The sequence below is a fragment of the Mirounga leonina genome, unplaced genomic scaffold, assembly GCF_011800145.1.
Source record: "Mirounga leonina isolate KUSES-001 unplaced genomic scaffold, KU_Mleo_1.0 Mir_101664, whole genome shotgun sequence".
In the NCBI taxonomy this organism is placed as follows: Eukaryota; Metazoa; Chordata; class Mammalia; order Carnivora; family Phocidae; genus Mirounga; species Mirounga leonina.
The window spans coordinates 22,170,743-22,188,766 of NW_023270175.1; the positions used below are offsets into that span (position 1 = coordinate 22,170,743).

The window sequence follows — 18,024 nt, forward strand, 5'->3', positions numbered from 1 at the left end:
TGGAGGTGGGGAACTAGGAGTAAGGAGAATGCAATTATATCCTTTATCATCTGAATGGATAATGAAATGTGATGGCTATACATGCAACGGAATATTATTCAACCATGAAAAATAAGGAAATCCTGCCATTTGTGACAATATGGATGGACTTTGAGGGCACTGTGCTGAGGGAAAGAAGTCAGAGAGAGAGAGAGACTAAATACCGTATGATCTAAAAACTACCAAACTTATAGAAACAGAGAGTAGACTGGTAGTTGGCAGGGGCAGGTGAGAGGGGACACAGGTGAAGGTGGTCTAAGGGTACAAACTTCCAGTTAAAAGATGAGTAAGCTCTGGGGATGTAATGTACAGCATGGTGGCTATAGTTCACAATACTATATTGTATCCTTGACAGTTGCTAAGAGAGTAGATCTTAAAAGTTAGAGGGACTTGGGTTTGGATTCCCAGCTCTACCACTTCTTAATTGTGTGACATTTGGGCCAGATTATTTAACCCCACCAAGGCTTTTTCATCCCCTGTAAAACGGCGGGGGGGGGGGGGGGGGAGGGAGGCAATATGACCTCAGAGGGCCCTTGTAAAGATTCAATCAGCTAACATATATCTAGGACTTAGCAGTCCGGGCACAAAGAAAATGACACCATTAATAATAATTATATTGATAACAATAAAATGCTATCTTTTGAGAAAGATTCAAAACCAGCAAAGGAAACAAAAGAAACTTTTAGTGTCTACTAGAGCCCCAACACTGTGTTGGGTATAGACCTGTAACAACCTGCAATGTAAGGAACTTCATCCTCATCTTAAATTGGCACTTGGATATGACATTTTTAAATGTAATTAACCCTTTTGGTCCCTAAAGGTGCCTTCATGATGGGATTTCTGTAATTGTTACTATTATCATTGTTACTGCTGTTACCATTAGGGTATTCTCAAAAGAACTTGTCTCCGTGCTGGAGTGGAACTTTAGAGGGAGCGGAGGCAGGGAATGCTGAAACCACGGCTGCCTATATGCTGAGTTAAATAAGGCGTACTGCTAATGATCCAGTCTCATTTTCCATGCCTCTATCATCCTCATTAATTTTTCTGATGTACTGTTTTCCAATTTCTCTCTCTCTCTCTCTCTGTCTCTTCCACGTGCAAACTTGGGCAGAGAAGCCCCAGTCTGGCCGCCCTCCACCAACTGACAGCCCAAAAGGCAGGGGTAGCCTCAGGTTCAAGTCACCTGAAGTAGGTCTGGGGGCGGGGAATCCGGAAAGCAGGCGAGCGGCTACGGATCCGCCCAGAGGCGCCGCCCCACCCAGGGGGGACCCGACCGCGGGAATGAGTCGGGTACCGACTCGGCGGCTCTCCGTGCCCCCACCCTCGACTAGATCGGGGAACCAAGAGGGACTTCCAACCCTCCCCAAGTTTCAACTCAAGTCGTCTCTGAAGCTGCGTGTGCCCCAGCCTCGAACGCCTGCCTGCAACGTGGCCGCGTCTGGGACGCCCTCCTACCCCCGGGGTCACCCAAACTCCTCCATTCCCTCCCCAGGCCGGGCCCTGTGCCGGGTCCCCCGGTCCCCGGCTTCTCCTCTCCGCGTGCGGGGGTGGGGGGGGAGCCCGCCCCTTCGCCGGCTCGGGCGAGCCCAGCCACAGCCCTGCACGGCGAGGAGCCTCGGCGCTCCTGACACCGCCCGGCGGCAGGGCGGGGGCAGGGCCAACGGCGGAACCGCCCCCAACCGCCTCCCGGGCCCGGCGAGCGGGCGGGCGGGTTGCTGGGGCGCCTCCACCTCCTCTTCCTAAAGCGGCGAGGCGCAGACGAGCGGCATCACTCGAGCCCAGGTCCCGGCCACCGCCACACGCTGCGCCCCGCGTTCGGGAGGAGGAGCGGCGGCGGAGGCGGCGGCAACAGCGGCGGGCGGGCGCCAGAAAGGTAGACTGAGTCCCAGGCAGCTGCGCCGCCGCCCGCCCACCCCCTCCCCCCGGCCCGGGGCGACGCACCACCAGCCCCGTCACCTCACTTCTGTGTGTCCTTCCAGGCCCCGGTCGAAAAGCCTGGGAGGGCCGCCGAGCTACCCCCGGAGGAGGAGCCAGTCCGAGCCCAAGGCGCCACCGCCGCAGGAGCAGCGCGGAGCAGCCGTCGCCTTCATGGCCCACTCACCGGTGGCGGTCCAAGTTCCCGGGATGCAGGTGAGGAAGCCCAGGCCGCCTCCGCCGACCACGTGACTGCCCCGGAGCCCGGTGCGCGGTCCCCGGCGACCAGAGGCGGCCCCGGGACTGCCCTGAGGGCAGGGCCGGGCGCAGGGGCCAGGTGACCCGGGAGTCGGGCTCGAAGCGTTACCCGGCGTTTAGGCTAGCTGGTGCACTGCGCGGGGAGGGTGGGGAGGGCGGGGAGGGACCGGGCGCGCGGCGAGGTGCGGGGGAGGGGGGCGAGGGAGCGTAAAAATAGGCCAGATCCAGACACCTGCGCCTGCGGAGCGTGGTCCCGCTGGGGACTGGAGGTGGGAGGTCTTAACTTGGGAGAGATGGAGGTGTCTCGGAATTTGTGGGGTAAAACGCAAGTCGTGCCCTCCCCGCCCCCCCCCGCACACACACAAGTTGGGGCGGAGCAAGACAAGGGGGTGTCGGTGGCGGCGGCATTGAATTGGGCTCTTCCTGTGTGCGTAGATCGAAGAGCGAGGTGGCTTCTTTTCCCCTTTTGGTGTTGCTTCTTAAGGGCGAAGTTCTGTCTCGCTCCCCCCCACCTGGCCCAGCCCATAGTGTGGCGTGAGAAATGCAGGGTCCTGTGTCAGAGTGGCCGAGGTGATGACTCCCCAGCCCCCTCCGCCTGCCTTTCCCACAAGACGACTGTTGCATGTGGTTAAAGGAAGCTTTTTGTCCTGGACAAGGGACTACTGCTTGGGACCCATCTTCTTACTCCAGATTTACCCAGGCCCCTCCCCCCGTTATATTTTCATTTTATTCAAGAAGAAATAAGCGATGTGTGCCTACACTTTTTAGGCGGTTAGGCTTTTAAATTGGTGCATTTCAAGCGATCTACTAAATGTTATCCAGGTCTACTAACTTTCAAGCATTCACTTTTTTTTTCCTTTGCTAGTGAGTCTAAACAACCCATTTATGAACAAATCAGAGACTAGAAACACTAAAGCCTCAGTCCCTCATTATCTTCTAAAAATGTGAAAGCAGACTTTTTCAAGTTAAGAAAAAACGTTTAGAGTAGTAAATATACAGCTTGTGTTTCTAGTAAAAATCAAAGCGCTGTGGATTGGGGCCTCAATTTACTAATTGATGCATGGAATTCATCCTTTTTGTTAGCAATGGGTCATATTTTATGCATGGTCACAAAAAAGTAACTTTAAAAATACTTTCCCACAAAAGGACTATTTGTGTTGAACATATATCAAAAATACTTTCCCACAAAAGGGCTATTTGTGTTGAACATATATCAATCCTAGGACTCCCGTGTGTACTAAGCACCAGGCCTTTTAGCTGCCTATAGGGCACATCTGTGTTGAGTCCCAGGAAGTCGGTGTGTATTTAATAAAAAAAAAAAGAGAGGAAGAAAAAGGGAAATGAGAAATGTTAGGGCTTTTTAAAAGGTTAATCCACTCAGGCTTTACAGAATGCCTCAAACTTTTTTCTCAGACCACCCCCCCCTCCCTGGCTCATTCCCCCATCCACCCTGCCCCACACCCCATTCATTCAGTCTGCCTTTGATTGTAGCAAGAGATTAGTAGTTTGCAATACTAACTCCAATTTTGCTCCGTCTGATGTGCAAAGAAGTGCGAAAAACGACTCACCGTGCTCTCCTTTCCATTATGTGGAAAGTACAACGGTACAGATGGAAAGTTTGTCTCTGAGGGTCTCCATGCTTCTGTCTCCATTGTGTGCGCGTGCGTCAGCAGAGAGAGAGAGTGTGAGAGAGAGTGTGTGCCTCGCGTTCATCAAGTTTGTGATTCTGGGGAACTCTGTGCTGAGGAGAAAATGGTTTCTGGTCCTTATTTGGTTTGTCTTTATTTGATTTATATGGTTTCTGGTCCTTATTTGATTTGTCTTTATTTGATTTATATGGTTTAGGACCTGCTTGCTGTTCAGTATTTCTTACTGCTCCCTGCTTTGTTTAATTATCGGAGTTCCCTATCTCTTGAATTTTAAAATCTTAATTAAGGTGGTTTAGAATGTGAAGCACATCTTTTAATTTACAAGTTCTGCCTTTCACTGTATGCCTTCCCAAAGTTGTGGTTAGTTTGTCCCACATAATTTGGGGAGGGCAATAAACTCCATATTAGCAAAGAAGAGAGGGATATTTGTCACTTTCTCCATCTTAATGAAAGGTAAATTCTTAGCTGCCTATTTCCACTTTATTTGTAGATGTGGTTCTTAAGCATTTGATGCAACACAAAAGTTTTCCACTGTTAAAATTGTACAGTACCCTAAAAATAAATTTGATGGCATGCAGTGTGACTCTTGAGCCTAGACTACTTTTACTATTCTTTTGTTCAAAAATATTGCAGATGAGATGCAGAAATATATCACGAGCTTGTAAAATTCTCCTAGACTTTTATTCAAGAGTTAGGAGCAACTTTTAAACCCTTAGAGTAGTAAGAAAACTTGAATTAGCCATGTGTTCTTGAAATTAATGTATAGTTTTCCACAAATCAGGGTGAAGTGGTCGACCAGCCTATAACTTTTTAACAGTTTATTTTAGAGAATTATGAAGATTGATGGAAAAAATGATTTTTCCAGAAATAAAAACAAAATTACTTTATCCACAGTGTTTTTTCCCCCTGAGGAGAGACGTGAAGTAGAAGCCGAGCTACCTGTTCTATCACTTAAGACTTCCAGCATTCCTGACTTTCGAACAAAGAAATTTCTGTTGCCACTAGTTTAAAATAGAAAAGAAACTTGGAGTGATGAAAGAAAACCCAGGATTTGGTCCAGTTCAAACTCTTCCTTATGAATTAGTTATTCAAACTCATATTGTTGATGTTTCTTAATATTGTGGGAATGAACATTTTTGCCCTATTACACCAAATGTTGAGGGTATGAATTTGTTTTGTACTTAATTTGTGCTTACTTTGTTAGTGTATATACCTAAAGGAATTTTCCATACCAGGAGCTAAACTCTTGAAAAATATATAAAGCACAACTTTAAAAAAATAATAAACCAATAAACCTGTTTCTTTCCACTCAAATATTTACTCTTTAATGATTTAAAACATATTTTTTCTTTGAAGTTTTCAGTTATAAGTTATACTTAAGTTTAAGATATTTTCCTTTGGAACCTGCATTAGTATTTATTAAGACAAGTATTCTAAATTGGTTGTTAATTCTTTCATAAAATGTAAGTGGGAGAATAAAGTTAAATGTTGAATTCGAGTACTAAGTGGTATTACGTTATGCTTTATGTTAGGTCTCTTGTGAAAGTTTAAGTTTCTATTAAAGAATTTAAAAAGTAGTATTCATGTATCCTTAAGTATGATAAAGGTGGTACAGTTGGTTTTGTTTTTTTGTTTTTTGGGGTTTTTTGTTTGTTTGTTTGTTTTAAGTCATCTCCACACCCAGCGTGGAGTCAGTCCAATGCAGGGCTTGAACTCACGACCCTAATAAGATCAAGACCTGAGCTGAGATCAAGAGTCAGATGCTTAATCGACTGAACCACCCAGGTACCCCTAGGTGGTATAGTTTTTAAGTGGTTGTTATTTGAGATGTGAAATGGAAATGAAGTTTAAGAATTAATGAATACTTTATTATAAAGACTTTTATCTAAGAGGTAGAAAACAGTGCCTTGCATTGGTGAACCTCGTTATTGGATTCTGGGAAGGATACAGAATTATACTACACGATCTCTAGCACTTGAAGGTCTTAAAATGTTGGGGAGTTAAATCTAGTACATGAAATATAAAATAATGCAAAAAATATGTAGGGCTTATTCTAGAATAGAACTTTCTGACTGGAGGAGTTGAAGGCTTACAGAAGGTAAACTAACTGCTAAGGATTATTGGGGTCCATATGGGGGAGGGCATTTCCAGGCAGGGATGTACCCTGAGCAAAGGCATGTAGATGAGGACAGGCACACCCCCCACAAGTGTGCATGCACACACAATTTCTGTGAGATCAAATCATTTGGATTATGATGAATTCCTCTAAAGTAATAAGAGGTAAGATTGGAAAACATGATTGGGTCTAGATCATGGTGGTTCTTTTTTTTTTTTTCCCTAAGATTTTATTTATTTATTTGAGTGAGAGAATGAGAGACAGAGAGCACGAGAGGGAAGAGGGTCAGAGGGAGAAGCAGACCCCCCGCTGAGCAGGGAGCCGGATGTGGGACTCTATCCCGGGACTCCAGGATCATGACCTGAGCCGAAGGCAGTCGCCTAACCAACTGAGCCACCCAGGCGCCCCTAGATCATGGTGGTTCTTGAATGCTGACGAAGGACTTTGGCCTTTGGACTAGCCATGAAACATTTCTGAGTAAAGGAGGCTCAATGAACAGTTATATATAGCAAGGGAAATCTCAAGATTGGATGAACTGACGACCTGGAGGATTGAGAAGCCTTGAGGCAGTTGAATCTACTGAGGCTATTTCAATGGGATAATCATATCTGTACAGAGGCAGTCGACCTTTCATTGACTGATTGCTTTCCATATGCCCAGTACTGTGAAGAAAAAAAAATATGATTATTAGACTTAATAATTAGCTAATTACAGAAGGAGGAATCAAAGGTTTTGTGGTGTTGAATATGGGAAACTGGGAGTTATGGTTCATATGAAAGAAATTGGAAAATCATGGGGAAGAGCCAGATCTGGTGGGAAGTTAATGATTTCTGTTCCAGAATTGTGAAATTTGAGGTAACAATGAGCTGATGAAGTGAAAATGTGGAACAGTAGTCTATTACCTTGATTGTGGTGATGGTTTCACAGGCATATATGTATGTCCAAACTCATCAAATTGTATGCATTAAATATGTACAATTTTTTTGTGTGTGTAACAATATGCCTCAATAAGGCTGTTTTTAAAAATGTCCAGGGGTGCCTGGGTGGCTTAGTTGGTTAAGCAGCCGACTCTTGATTTCAGCTCAGGTCATGATCTCAGGGTCCTGGGAATGAACCCCGCATCTGGCTCCACGCCCAGCGGAGAGTCTGCTTGAGATGTTCTCTCTCCCTCTCCCTCTGCCCCTCCTCCCCTCAAAATAAATAAATAAATCTTTTTTTTTTAATGTCCAAAAAATATTTGAAGACCTAGATCTGGAGCTTTAGTCATTCATCAGGCATATACTGAGCATTTACTATATGCCAGTCTCTTTACTTGAAACTGAAGAGGAGCCACCGAGAAGGGAGAAGTTGCTAATACCAGAGAGAGTATGTGGAGGTGTGGGCCCTCACGAGACAGGAAGCCTAAGTGGAGGACTAGCTTGTAAGAAAAGGAAGGGCGACTTCAGGATGCATGGGAAGATGAGAAAATGTGTCAGCACCAAGAAGGGGTTAACTGGGGGCAATCCTTTAACTAACTCTGATCATGAAAACAATTGGAGGAGTTCAGTTTGGTGCCACAATCTAGTATGTGGAGTTCTTCCCTCCCTCACACCTTCTGAAGCTTTGCAATTTGAGGTGGAAAGAGGTTTGAAAGCATTGTCTTGCATTGATAAAGCCGAACCATTGTCCTCATTGGTGAGTGGTTGATACAGGGATGCTGAATATGCTAATGATAATGGCAGAAGACCAACTGGAACAGAATAGTCAGAAACAACTGTTAGCTGGGAGAGTTGGAGGTAGTTGAAAGGTATGGGGTTAGAGGGCTTAGGGGCTATAGGGAAAGTAAACAGGAATGGGGCATGGTAGGACGTGTGCCTTGAACACTAATGAGGGTCTGGAAATGGCACTTGAGGACAAAGGTCCATCATGTATCTCCCTTGCTTGAGTCGTAGACCATAAGAGAACATAATTTAGCTGGTACTTAGGAACCGATGAACATCATGATACTGTGGTTTTTTATTCTGCCTTTCATTTATTCAGTGACCTTGAGCAAATCATCTCCAAAATGGGGAATAATAAAAGCTGCATTTCCTTTGCTTCGGTGAGATGTTATTAGGATGAATTAACCATCATCTGTGGAGTATATTTCGAGCCCCTTTATAAAAGGTGTTATGATATATATGGGCAGTTCATCCTGCAAAACAATGCTAGGCTAATCACATGAAAACACTCTCATTATCTCATCTCTCTGCTACTTGATAACCCACATTTTTCTATTGAAATCCTGTCTCCCTCTCCTCTTCTCCACACTACCAGTACCATACCCAAAGTCCTCTGCTCAGCTTTCCAGACTTTTCTGTTATCTGGCTCTGGTCTACAGATGCAAACTTTACATTATCACTATTTCCCAGCAAGAAATCCCTTCTGTTCTACCATGCCAGTTACAATTTAGCAATCACTGGCTGACCAGATCCTACCTGATTTTCAAGGTCTGCAAACTTACTGTCTCCGTGAACTTTCCCTGAGTGGTCCAGGCTACAGAAATCTCTCGTATTTCCAAACACCTATTATATCTCTTGTCAGTAGTAGACTGACAGTCCTTGATTCATACATTGCCTTAGATTTTCTCTAACATACTTGTCTTCCAAATGAGGTTGTAAATTTCTTGAAGGCGGGGACCATGTACTTTACTTTTCTTTATACCACTAGGCATGAATTATATGTAAAAGTGTTGGCTAATGAGTCCCATATAGACTAGACTTTTCTAACTTTTTTTTTCCATTCTGTTTCTCTAAATATATTGTGTAATGCTTGAATTCTTACAGATCATGGAGGCTGATTTACGTGTGCACAATGTAGACTTTTTATACTTACGAAAAAGATTTTAATACATTATATCTAACACGTCTAACAATCTATACTTGTAACTAATCAGCTGTCCACACAAGGAAGCTCTCATTCTCTTTACCTTCCAGGGGCCTTTGAGAGAAAAAAGAGACTCATTGCGTTCCTTGTAACTAGGGCTGATTGCAGACAAATTTGTGTCTTTGTGAGAAATAACCTCTTGTCCCTTCCCTCTGTTCCCATCCCCACCCCACCCCCCCCAAAGCCAATACAAATAAATAAAAGAAACTGTTTTACTTCTCTGTCCCAACTGTCACATTAGAAAGAATCTGATAAATTTCATTCATATTAAGATGTTTTTGATTAATGGCTCAGTGAGTGACCTCTCCCACGGATGTTCACATTTTACAGGGAATAATGTCTGAAAAATAAAAAACGGAAATCCAGTAGTGGAACTTTAGATGGCTTGGTGATTGTTTTTGACTGAACTGTGTCTTCTGAATTAGTGGTGGTTTTACTCATTTTATTTGTTGCTAGAAAATGGAATTAGGAGAACAGAGTTAACAGCAGCAAATTCCTTTTCATTTCTTGTCATTGAGACCCAAACAATTTTCACCACAGGGACATGTAAAGAAATGTCTCTGGAAGAATGCCATGAGGTAACTCGCTTTTCAGAGAACAAAAATCAATAAAATAGGCACAATTAAATTTGGACTCCATCTTACGTACGTTTCTCATTTTGTCATCTGCCGTTTTAGACTACAATGTTATATGGTCAGGAGGGATCACATCTTTGAATTAATGCTTCTGAAATCAAGTATTTTTTTAAAAAATATTGACTAATTCAGGGCACCTGGGTGGCTCAGTCAGTTAAGCGTCTGCCTTCGGCTCAGGTCATGATCTTGGGGTCCTGGGATAGAGCCCCGTGTCGGGCTCCCTGCTCAACGGGGTGTCTGCTGCTCCCTTTCCCTCTGCTTCTCCCCCCCCCCCCCCCCCCCGCTTGTGCTCTCTCTGTCTCTCTCTCAAATAAATAAATAAAATCTTTTTAAAAAGATTTAAAATATATATATATATTGACTAATTCCTCTCAACCGTCCTATGAACTAGGAGGAGCTATGCAACTGGAAAATGCCTTTACATTTGGATTTTAAAACAAAACACATTGCTAGCCAACTCTACCCACCATCCTCTTTGATGTCACTCCCCCAAATCCCATGTAATTCAGGCGGTTTAGTTGACATGCCCGTTCAGAAAAGCCAGGAAACCTAGTGCAGCCTGATCTCATCCTTCTCCTCTATTCCTGCCTGTCTCTCCCCACCACCTGTCACCAGCATTTACCTAACTGGGGATGGAGCTACACACCCCCTCAGCCTGTTCTGGACTTGTTCCAGCATTTCCCTGACTGCACCCTGCTGGCCTTTCTTTTCCTTCATTTATCATACCATCATGGATTAGAATGATCCGTGTCCTAAAATATCAGATTAGTCATTGGTATGGCATAGCTCCGGCTCTTCTAGCAGAATTAGAACAGAATTGTGGTTCATACTTCCTGAGAACTAGCGTAAGCAAAACTGTAGACAGCTTTAGGTGAAAGAGTTGAAAATATTCTTTTTTTTAAGATTGTATTTATTCATTTGGGAGAGACAGGGAGACAGAGCACAAGCAGGGGGAGGAGGAGAAGCAGACTCCCCGCTGAGATGGGAGCCCAATGCGGGACTCGATCCCTGGACCTAGAGATCATGACCTGAGCCGAAGGCAGATGCTCAACCATCTGAGCCACCCAGGCGCCCGAAAATATTCTTTTTTTAAGTGGCTACTTTCCTCCTCTTTGGTCAAGTCACTTCGAAAATGTGCTGCTAAGGAAATGGAAGACATTATGTTTTTGTCTTTTACTCACAAAAAATGTTTACCGAAAAACTTTTCAATCCTTCTTTGCGATCCTGGTAACAGATTATGTGTTCTTTGTGGTGTTTTTCTGCCCTCTCCTCCTTTCACCTGTTTAAAAAATAAGTAGGGAAAAGAAATCTGTAAAACCCTATCAATTTAAAGTGCAGAGGACAGAGAAAAGTAGTGTTCAAATCAACCACCATTGGATTTTCAGTTTGTTCATTACAGAACAATAGAGTGTCTAGCTGAAGAGTAACAGTTGCTTTGAATTATAGAAACAGCTTACCAGTATCTGCTTAACGAAGTTTTACTGGATTTGAAATCCATACCGCACTAGATATGTTAGGGAATTTCTAAGCATACTAGTGAATTACTCTACCAGGTTTCAGTAGTGCCTGGTAACACAATCCTAGGAGTGAATTTTTGGCAGGTGGAAGAAATACTTCAAGGACATCTAGACGCATCCAGATTTTTCTTTGAAAATGCATTTTTGAATTGCTCTGTTAGTGCCTTTTTATCCCCCTCCCCCCAGGTTTCCATTAAACCTTTGGCTTTGCAACTTATCACTTTACAGTATGTTATATTAAGCTAGGACTTCACTGCTTGATGCAGTATGGTATAAATAACACAGCAGTGGGTGACGGGGAAGGGATGGACGACATAGATCATCAGGTGGAGCATAAGTTGTTTTTATAAATGCAAGAAAATTTGGGGGAGCCGAGCCAATAGAAACCATAAAGTCATTATTTCTTCCCAAAGCCTCTGCCTGCTCGGTATCGCTGCCCACTAGACCTGGGAAAGTTTCTAGACTCCCTGGTCTCAATTTCCTGCTGCCTGCCTTCACTCTGAGCAGAAACACAAAAGAAACCAATCAGCAAAGCATGCACACATGCTACTAAGTATGGTGACAGAAAATAGAACTTTGACCTCTTGTGGTTAAGGAGACTACAGTCAGTGTGTCTGGCAGCCTCAGGGAAAGAAGCATTTTTCAAATGTATGCTTTTAAAGTGCTACTAACCCCATGGGAAGAACAGTTAGCAAGCTCATTAATTAGGGTCCTGTTTGCTTCTGTAGTTTTAGTTCAAATCCTTTGTTCGAACTTAACTCTGAGCTTTCCTCTGTGCTAGTCAGTAAATGGTAACGACTTTCCCAAGTTGGACACTGGGGGCGATCCAGGTTTACTGTTTTTCCGCCCTTCGTTGTCATGAAACAACTGGGTGTGATTTAAATTAGAAAATTATCAGCAACCAAGTTTGGAAGGCCTACTTTGTGTAGGACATGGTACTTGAAGCCTATCTTTGAGGTACAAAAAGTATAAAAAAGAGTCCCTGGCCTCAAGAAGTTTTTGCTGTACCTGGAAGGACTAGACGCCTACACATTTAGAAATCTAGCACAATGCAGAGCAGTGACGATGAATCACAAAGGAGAGAGACACTGACATAGAAAGGGAAGGGTCATTTATAGGATACCGTTCAAGGAGAGCGGGAGACGTGCAAGGGAAAAGGTACAAAGGGCTATGCACCAGGTTCCCTCTATCACAGAGATTTGAGGTAGGTGCTCACTGGCTTGAACCCTGAGGCCCAAATAGTGAAAGGCCTTGAATGCCAGACCGAGACATTTATTTATTTATTTATTTATTTATTTATTTATTTATTTATTTATTTATTTATTTATTTAAATCCGTCTACAACAAGGACTTTTTCAGCAAGAAAGTGAACTGATGAAAGCAGTGGTTATTTCGTTTGTTCTCTTTGTTTTGGGAAAGTTGCATTAAGCTTCCAGCCCAACAGCATGGGTTAGAGAAGGGGAAGGTTGGATATAATAAGCAGATGTTGAAATAGCCCAGGCTTTCGTTAGCAAGGGTTTGATTTCGGGCAGTGATGATCCAACTTGAGCATGCATCAGAACCACCTGGAGGGTTTGCTAGACTGCCAGGCCCCATCGCCAGAATTTCTGATTCTTTAGGTCTGCACTGGGGCCTGTGTATTTGCATTTCTAATGCATTCCTAGCTGCTCTGTTGATCTGGCGACCACTCTGAGCACCACTCAAGGAAGACTAACAGACCTTGGTGAGTAATTTGGTATGGAAAGGAGACAAACACTATGGGAGGAGCTGAATGCAACTTTGTGTTGGAAGTTCTACAACTTCCAAAATCTCACCGTCGCCCGTTACTTCTGTTTTCCTTGATCCAGATAGGTTTGACCCTCAGTAAATGCTCTTATCTTCAAATGCAAATACATTTCTCCAAAACATGAAACCTATTTATGCCTATAGTTGTGAAGATAAAACTTGGCTGAAGTGAAATAAAATGCCAGTATCCTAAATGCCAGCAAATGGCATTATTTCCCCCCAAAGATTGATAATCTTAAGAATTTTGATGAATTATATCAGTTTTGATTGTTCAGTATCCCTTTTTTTTTATCCTGCTATTACCCCCTCCCCCCAAAAAACCTGCTGGACTTAATAACTCTGGGCTGCTATTATGTCCAAAAATGCCCATTCCTGGTCATGACAGTCCAAAGCCAACTTGTGTTTACATATGTAAATTCCTGGAGGAGAGAGGAAGTTACTTCTGAATCCTTAAGGAAATATAAATTCCTGAATGGCCTTTCTGGGTCCAGCTATTGCTCTCTAAAATGTTCTCTCTACCTGTCAGATTAATATATTCCCATTTGCCAACAGGTACCATGTAGAAAAGCGCAGAGCTTAGTTCAAACAAGGGATTAGGAATGAAAATAAGAGAAGCAAATAGGGCCCTACTTAATGAGTTTGCCAACACCAAACAATGTGAGCAAACTTGATTGCTCACCTCATGCTCCGGCCTTGGATCTTAAATCACTTTTCAATTTCTAAAATGAACACAAGACCAACAGAAACAAAATTATCCTTCAGAATCAAAGATTTGCCCCCAGTGAGCCTGTTCAAAAGCATGTACAGAAGTGTACCTCTGAACACATTTAAAGCAATGATTGTCATGAGGATAAATTCCTTGGATCCCTAGGTAACTTGCTCCCCCTTGAGGGAATTCAATTTCTTCGGGTGTAAAAAGTCTGATATTTTTACCTTATACTTCTTACCTCTTATGTGGTAACTGTCTCTTTTCCAGGATACTCAGTTACTCTTGTGACCCATTTTTTCATTATTCTGGGCAGTAGATTAGCTTTTTTTGAAGAAAATTGATAGGGGGGGTGTATATATATATATATATATATATATATATATATATATGCGTTCACAGTGTATATTGTGCACAAAGTATATTTTGTGTTTGAAAACACTTTTACTCTATTCAAGAAGATAAGGCTCAACGTTTGCCATGGAATTTTTAATCAGCGGTATCAGTTTTAGACATAATTGTTTTTAGAAAGTAGAAAAGTGGGGCACCTGGGTGGCTCAGTCCATTAAGCATCTGACTTCAGCTCAGGTCATGATCTCGGGGTCCTGGGATCGAGCTCTGTGTTGGACTCCCTGCTCAGCAGGGGATCTGCTTCTCCCTCTCTCTCTCCCTCTGCCCCTCCCCCTGCTCATGCTCTCTCTTTCATATAAATAAATAAAATCCTTTTTAAAAAATAATTCAGTAAAATATATGTAAAAACTATGCTCGGTAAACATGATATCCATGGATTTTGCTAAGTATTTTTATTAGATAGAAAATATATAGAATTCTTTACCATCTTTACAAATATTTACTCCAAGGTAAATACATATGTATATATGTGCCTGTGTCTAAATACAAAACAGGCTTATCAGGATGTAACACATGTTATATTTTTATCATGGCTAGTTCTTCTTTCTGCCTTTACTACTTAAACTATTATTATTCCTGAAGAAATTGGGCTCACAGCAGTCTATTCCATATAGGATACAGATCATGGGAAATGACTTTTAATGAAATCCAATACCAGTGTTAAGCTTTTTTAGTGAATTAGAATTGAATTGAACATTACAAAAGATTATATATATCAGGATTCTAATTCTCTGCTTAATTTCTCCCATAGAACAGTTTTACAGAGCATCATTGCATCAAAGGAATTGCTTTGGATAAATATAAATTGGTTTACCTGTGAGTAAAATCAGAGGCATGTGGGTAGTATACAAATGACTTCTGGTTAACAGAAACTTGCGATCATTATGTGCAAGCTCTTATTTTGAAGCTAAAATTGCTATAGGTACTTTGCACTATGATTCTGAGGGGATAGGGAATGGAGGAGACGGGGCATCGGATCCTGTTTCAGTGACAAACAAAATCTTGTACCCAGAGAGCTGCTTTTTTTTTTTTTAGCTATTTATCTCTTCATGAAAAATGTGACTGTCACTGAAAGATCTTTTTTCCTCTGTCACAGGCTTTCCAAAGGGCACATAAAATGAAAACGTGGGATTTGACTAGTTAAATAATGAATCAATTTGGAGGTTTTAGCAGAGGTGACACCTCCATGGTCGTCTTTTTGGACCGTGATTTCTGGTAATAGCAAGTGAAAAAAAAAAAACTATTACCGCTGTTGCTATGGATCTTCTGTCTGCTGAGGTTCGGGCATCCTTTTGGAGGCTGCAGTGTAAACCCTGCTTGGGGAAGGTAGAATTTCATAATACCAGAGGATTCCTGCTGCCTCATGAGCAAACAGAAAATGTAGGTGAGGGAAAAGGTGTTGGACCTCTGGAAGAAGAGAAAGACAGTGTTTCCAAGGAAGGGGAAAAAAAGTAGCCTCTTGCTTTAAAGATTGAGAATTCTCTCTCTATTTTTGAGAATGGGAAATGTCTCTACTTTCTGCAGAGAGGAGAAAAAGCTAACAGAAAAGGAAATTGGGGAGGTAATAGTCATTCATTTCTTTCTTGTTGCTTATGAATTCTGTGATAAAAGTTGCATTTACATAATTGATTTGCTATGGCAAGGGACCGTATGTAAAGAGTCTTTTGGGTTGGGAGAAAGCTTGTGAAAGATCTGGGGGAAGAGCTGACATCATTGGGATGGGGATTTCAGCTGCTTTTCTGTTTAAGATGTGCAGTTTTGGTGGCGTGTGTACTGGGTCAATAAATTGTTTCTAGACACTTGGAGTCATTTTGCATGACTTTATTTTTTTCCTTCTGTAGGTGAAATGAATACCTTTCATTAACAAGGAAAAGCGCTAGGGCATCACTGGATTATATTTGGCTAATTTGGACTGTTATTTGCGAGGCTAAGGAGAAGGAATCTTTCTTTCAAATGACTGGGTTTAATATTATTGTTACTTTTCCAGTAGGCACTGGCCTTAAAAGTCTCCTTCAGGGAATGATTAAAACAGTTCTTTGGAGCATTGCAAGGCTGAGTAGCATCTCAGATTTACTTTAAAATAAGTTTGCTTAATGACTTTTTAGCACCACTTGATTCTGTCTTGGCTGAGAGAAGAGTCCTAAGTGGTAGGTAGTCCAATTGCTTTTTTCTAAGAACACTTACGGGTACTAAATACTACTAAATACTGTTGGCTTTTAACTTTTCAGGAGTTTAAGAGGTATAAATGTCTTCATACCTGAAAACCCAACGAAGATTGTTTTCTGCTCAGGGATTACAGCTCCCACCCTAGGTTCCCTTGTTCACCCACATGCCAGGGTTCTTTGGGAGAGTCCATCTGTATAACTAGAAGCATTTTCATTTCCCGGGTGTCTATTTTTTGAGCACAGTGTGTCAGGCAGTGATAGTGTAAGTATGATCCTGATTGAAAGCTGAAGCACCGTTGTAGACGATTTTTTTAAAAACTCCTCTAACCGGAAAGATGATCCGTATATTGTGAAGGAATAGTTTTATTTAATATGGACAAGTGGTTCCAGAGCTTGAGAATTTAATTAATTTTTTTTCTGGTAGGACACTAAGTCATTTCCTCCTAGCTACTAGAATGAAGACTGTAGTGTATTCTATTCCTCTATACTATAAAATCATGCCTGCATGCCTCTCCTCAAATGTAAAATGAGGAGATTGTAGAGGGTAACCCGTAAGCTCTGAAACTGTGAATGCGGGGGATTCTGCTCAGGAGTCTGGACTAGGTTATTGTTTACAAAAGATATAAAGCACGTATGACTATGTATATATGGAAGGGATCAAGTACCTGTTCCAAACAAATTTTGAATTAGATGTAATTAATATTCTACTGAGGTGATTAATGTATAATTACTCCTCTACTATGTGTAATTATAGTGAGGCTATAATGTTCAGCCTATGCTTTGGACAAAAGTTTCTGGAAATTGTAGATTTTAACTTCTCCGTAGTAAATATTTTTGAATGCCTGTTTTTTTAAAAAATAATAATGATCACCTTCTTCCAGTAGTGTTTTTGGACCCTTGTTAATCTATTGCAGCCTTTCTCAACCACTGTTGTCATCTGAACCACAAAACAGAGAAAAGGATTTGAGTTAATGTTTTCTCAAGCTAAGGCCATTCTAGATATATAAGAGCAGAGTTTATTTGTTACATATAATGGATTCCTTACAGCAACTGTCAGCAAACTATAGCTAAGGGCTAAGCCCTGCCTGCAGCCTGTTTGTGTGTAGCCTGCAAGCTAAAAAAATATTTTCTGTGTTTTTAAAGAGTCACTGAACAAGAAGAGGAATATGTGACAGGGGCCACAAAATGTACCTGGCCCACAAAGCTTAAGGCCTTTACTATGTGGCCCTTTACAGAATAGTTTGCGGACCGCTGTATTAGGGTATGGGACCACACTGAGAATTGCTGATCTAAATAAAGGAAACGTTTTATAGTATTTGCTCTGAGGTTAGGGATACAGTAAGATAATAGGACAGTTGCTCTTCATGAGAGTAACTGACTTATATATTGGTCCCATTACTGTGATGCTAAGTAGGTAGACATTTTTGTCTGTTTCCTAGACAGAAAGTTTAGTGGTTGAATTATATGGAAAGTTGTATTGGTAATGATAATATGATAAATTATGTGTATACAGATAGATTTTAATATTTTTCTTAGTTTCTAAAGCAAGAAAATAAAAGTGGGAGAATTTTATATAGGAACACAGTAGAAGGCACTGATTGCTTTTATCACTATTTTAAATTAAAGGGTGATATCTATTAGAGAAGGAAGGTGAATAGAGTGCTAAGTGTCAGACATAATCACATTTGTTTCCTCCTTGTACTGAATGAGTGCCTTCACCCTACAATTAACGTCTCAGGTTTGTCAGCAGTAAGGAGAATAGTACTTAATCAAAAATGCATTAAAATTATTAGATCATAGCATATGAAATAATCAGGCTCTACCAAATGCCACTTAACTACTTGACTGAGTGGGGGAGGTGCTATCAGCCATAAAACATATATTGGTAAATCACAAAATTATCAAGGGAGAAAAAGACTAGCAGG

General features: G+C 42.0%; 1 protein-coding gene across 1 annotated transcript in view; it reads left to right on the top strand.

The window, feature by feature from the left end:
* Window positions 1–1,774: 1,774 nt before the first annotated feature.
* Window positions 1,775–18,024, top strand: part of STK26 (serine/threonine kinase 26) — a 53,584-nt gene continuing 37,334 nt past the window's right edge. Inside the window, exons 1-2 of the mRNA XM_035008720.1 lie at window positions 1,775–1,912; window positions 2,019–2,169. Of these exons, the coding sequence (XP_034864611.1) occupies window positions 2,128–2,169 (42 nt within the window). The 5' untranslated portion in view covers window positions 1,775–1,912; window positions 2,019–2,127. The remainder of the gene's footprint in view (window positions 1,913–2,018; window positions 2,170–18,024) is intronic.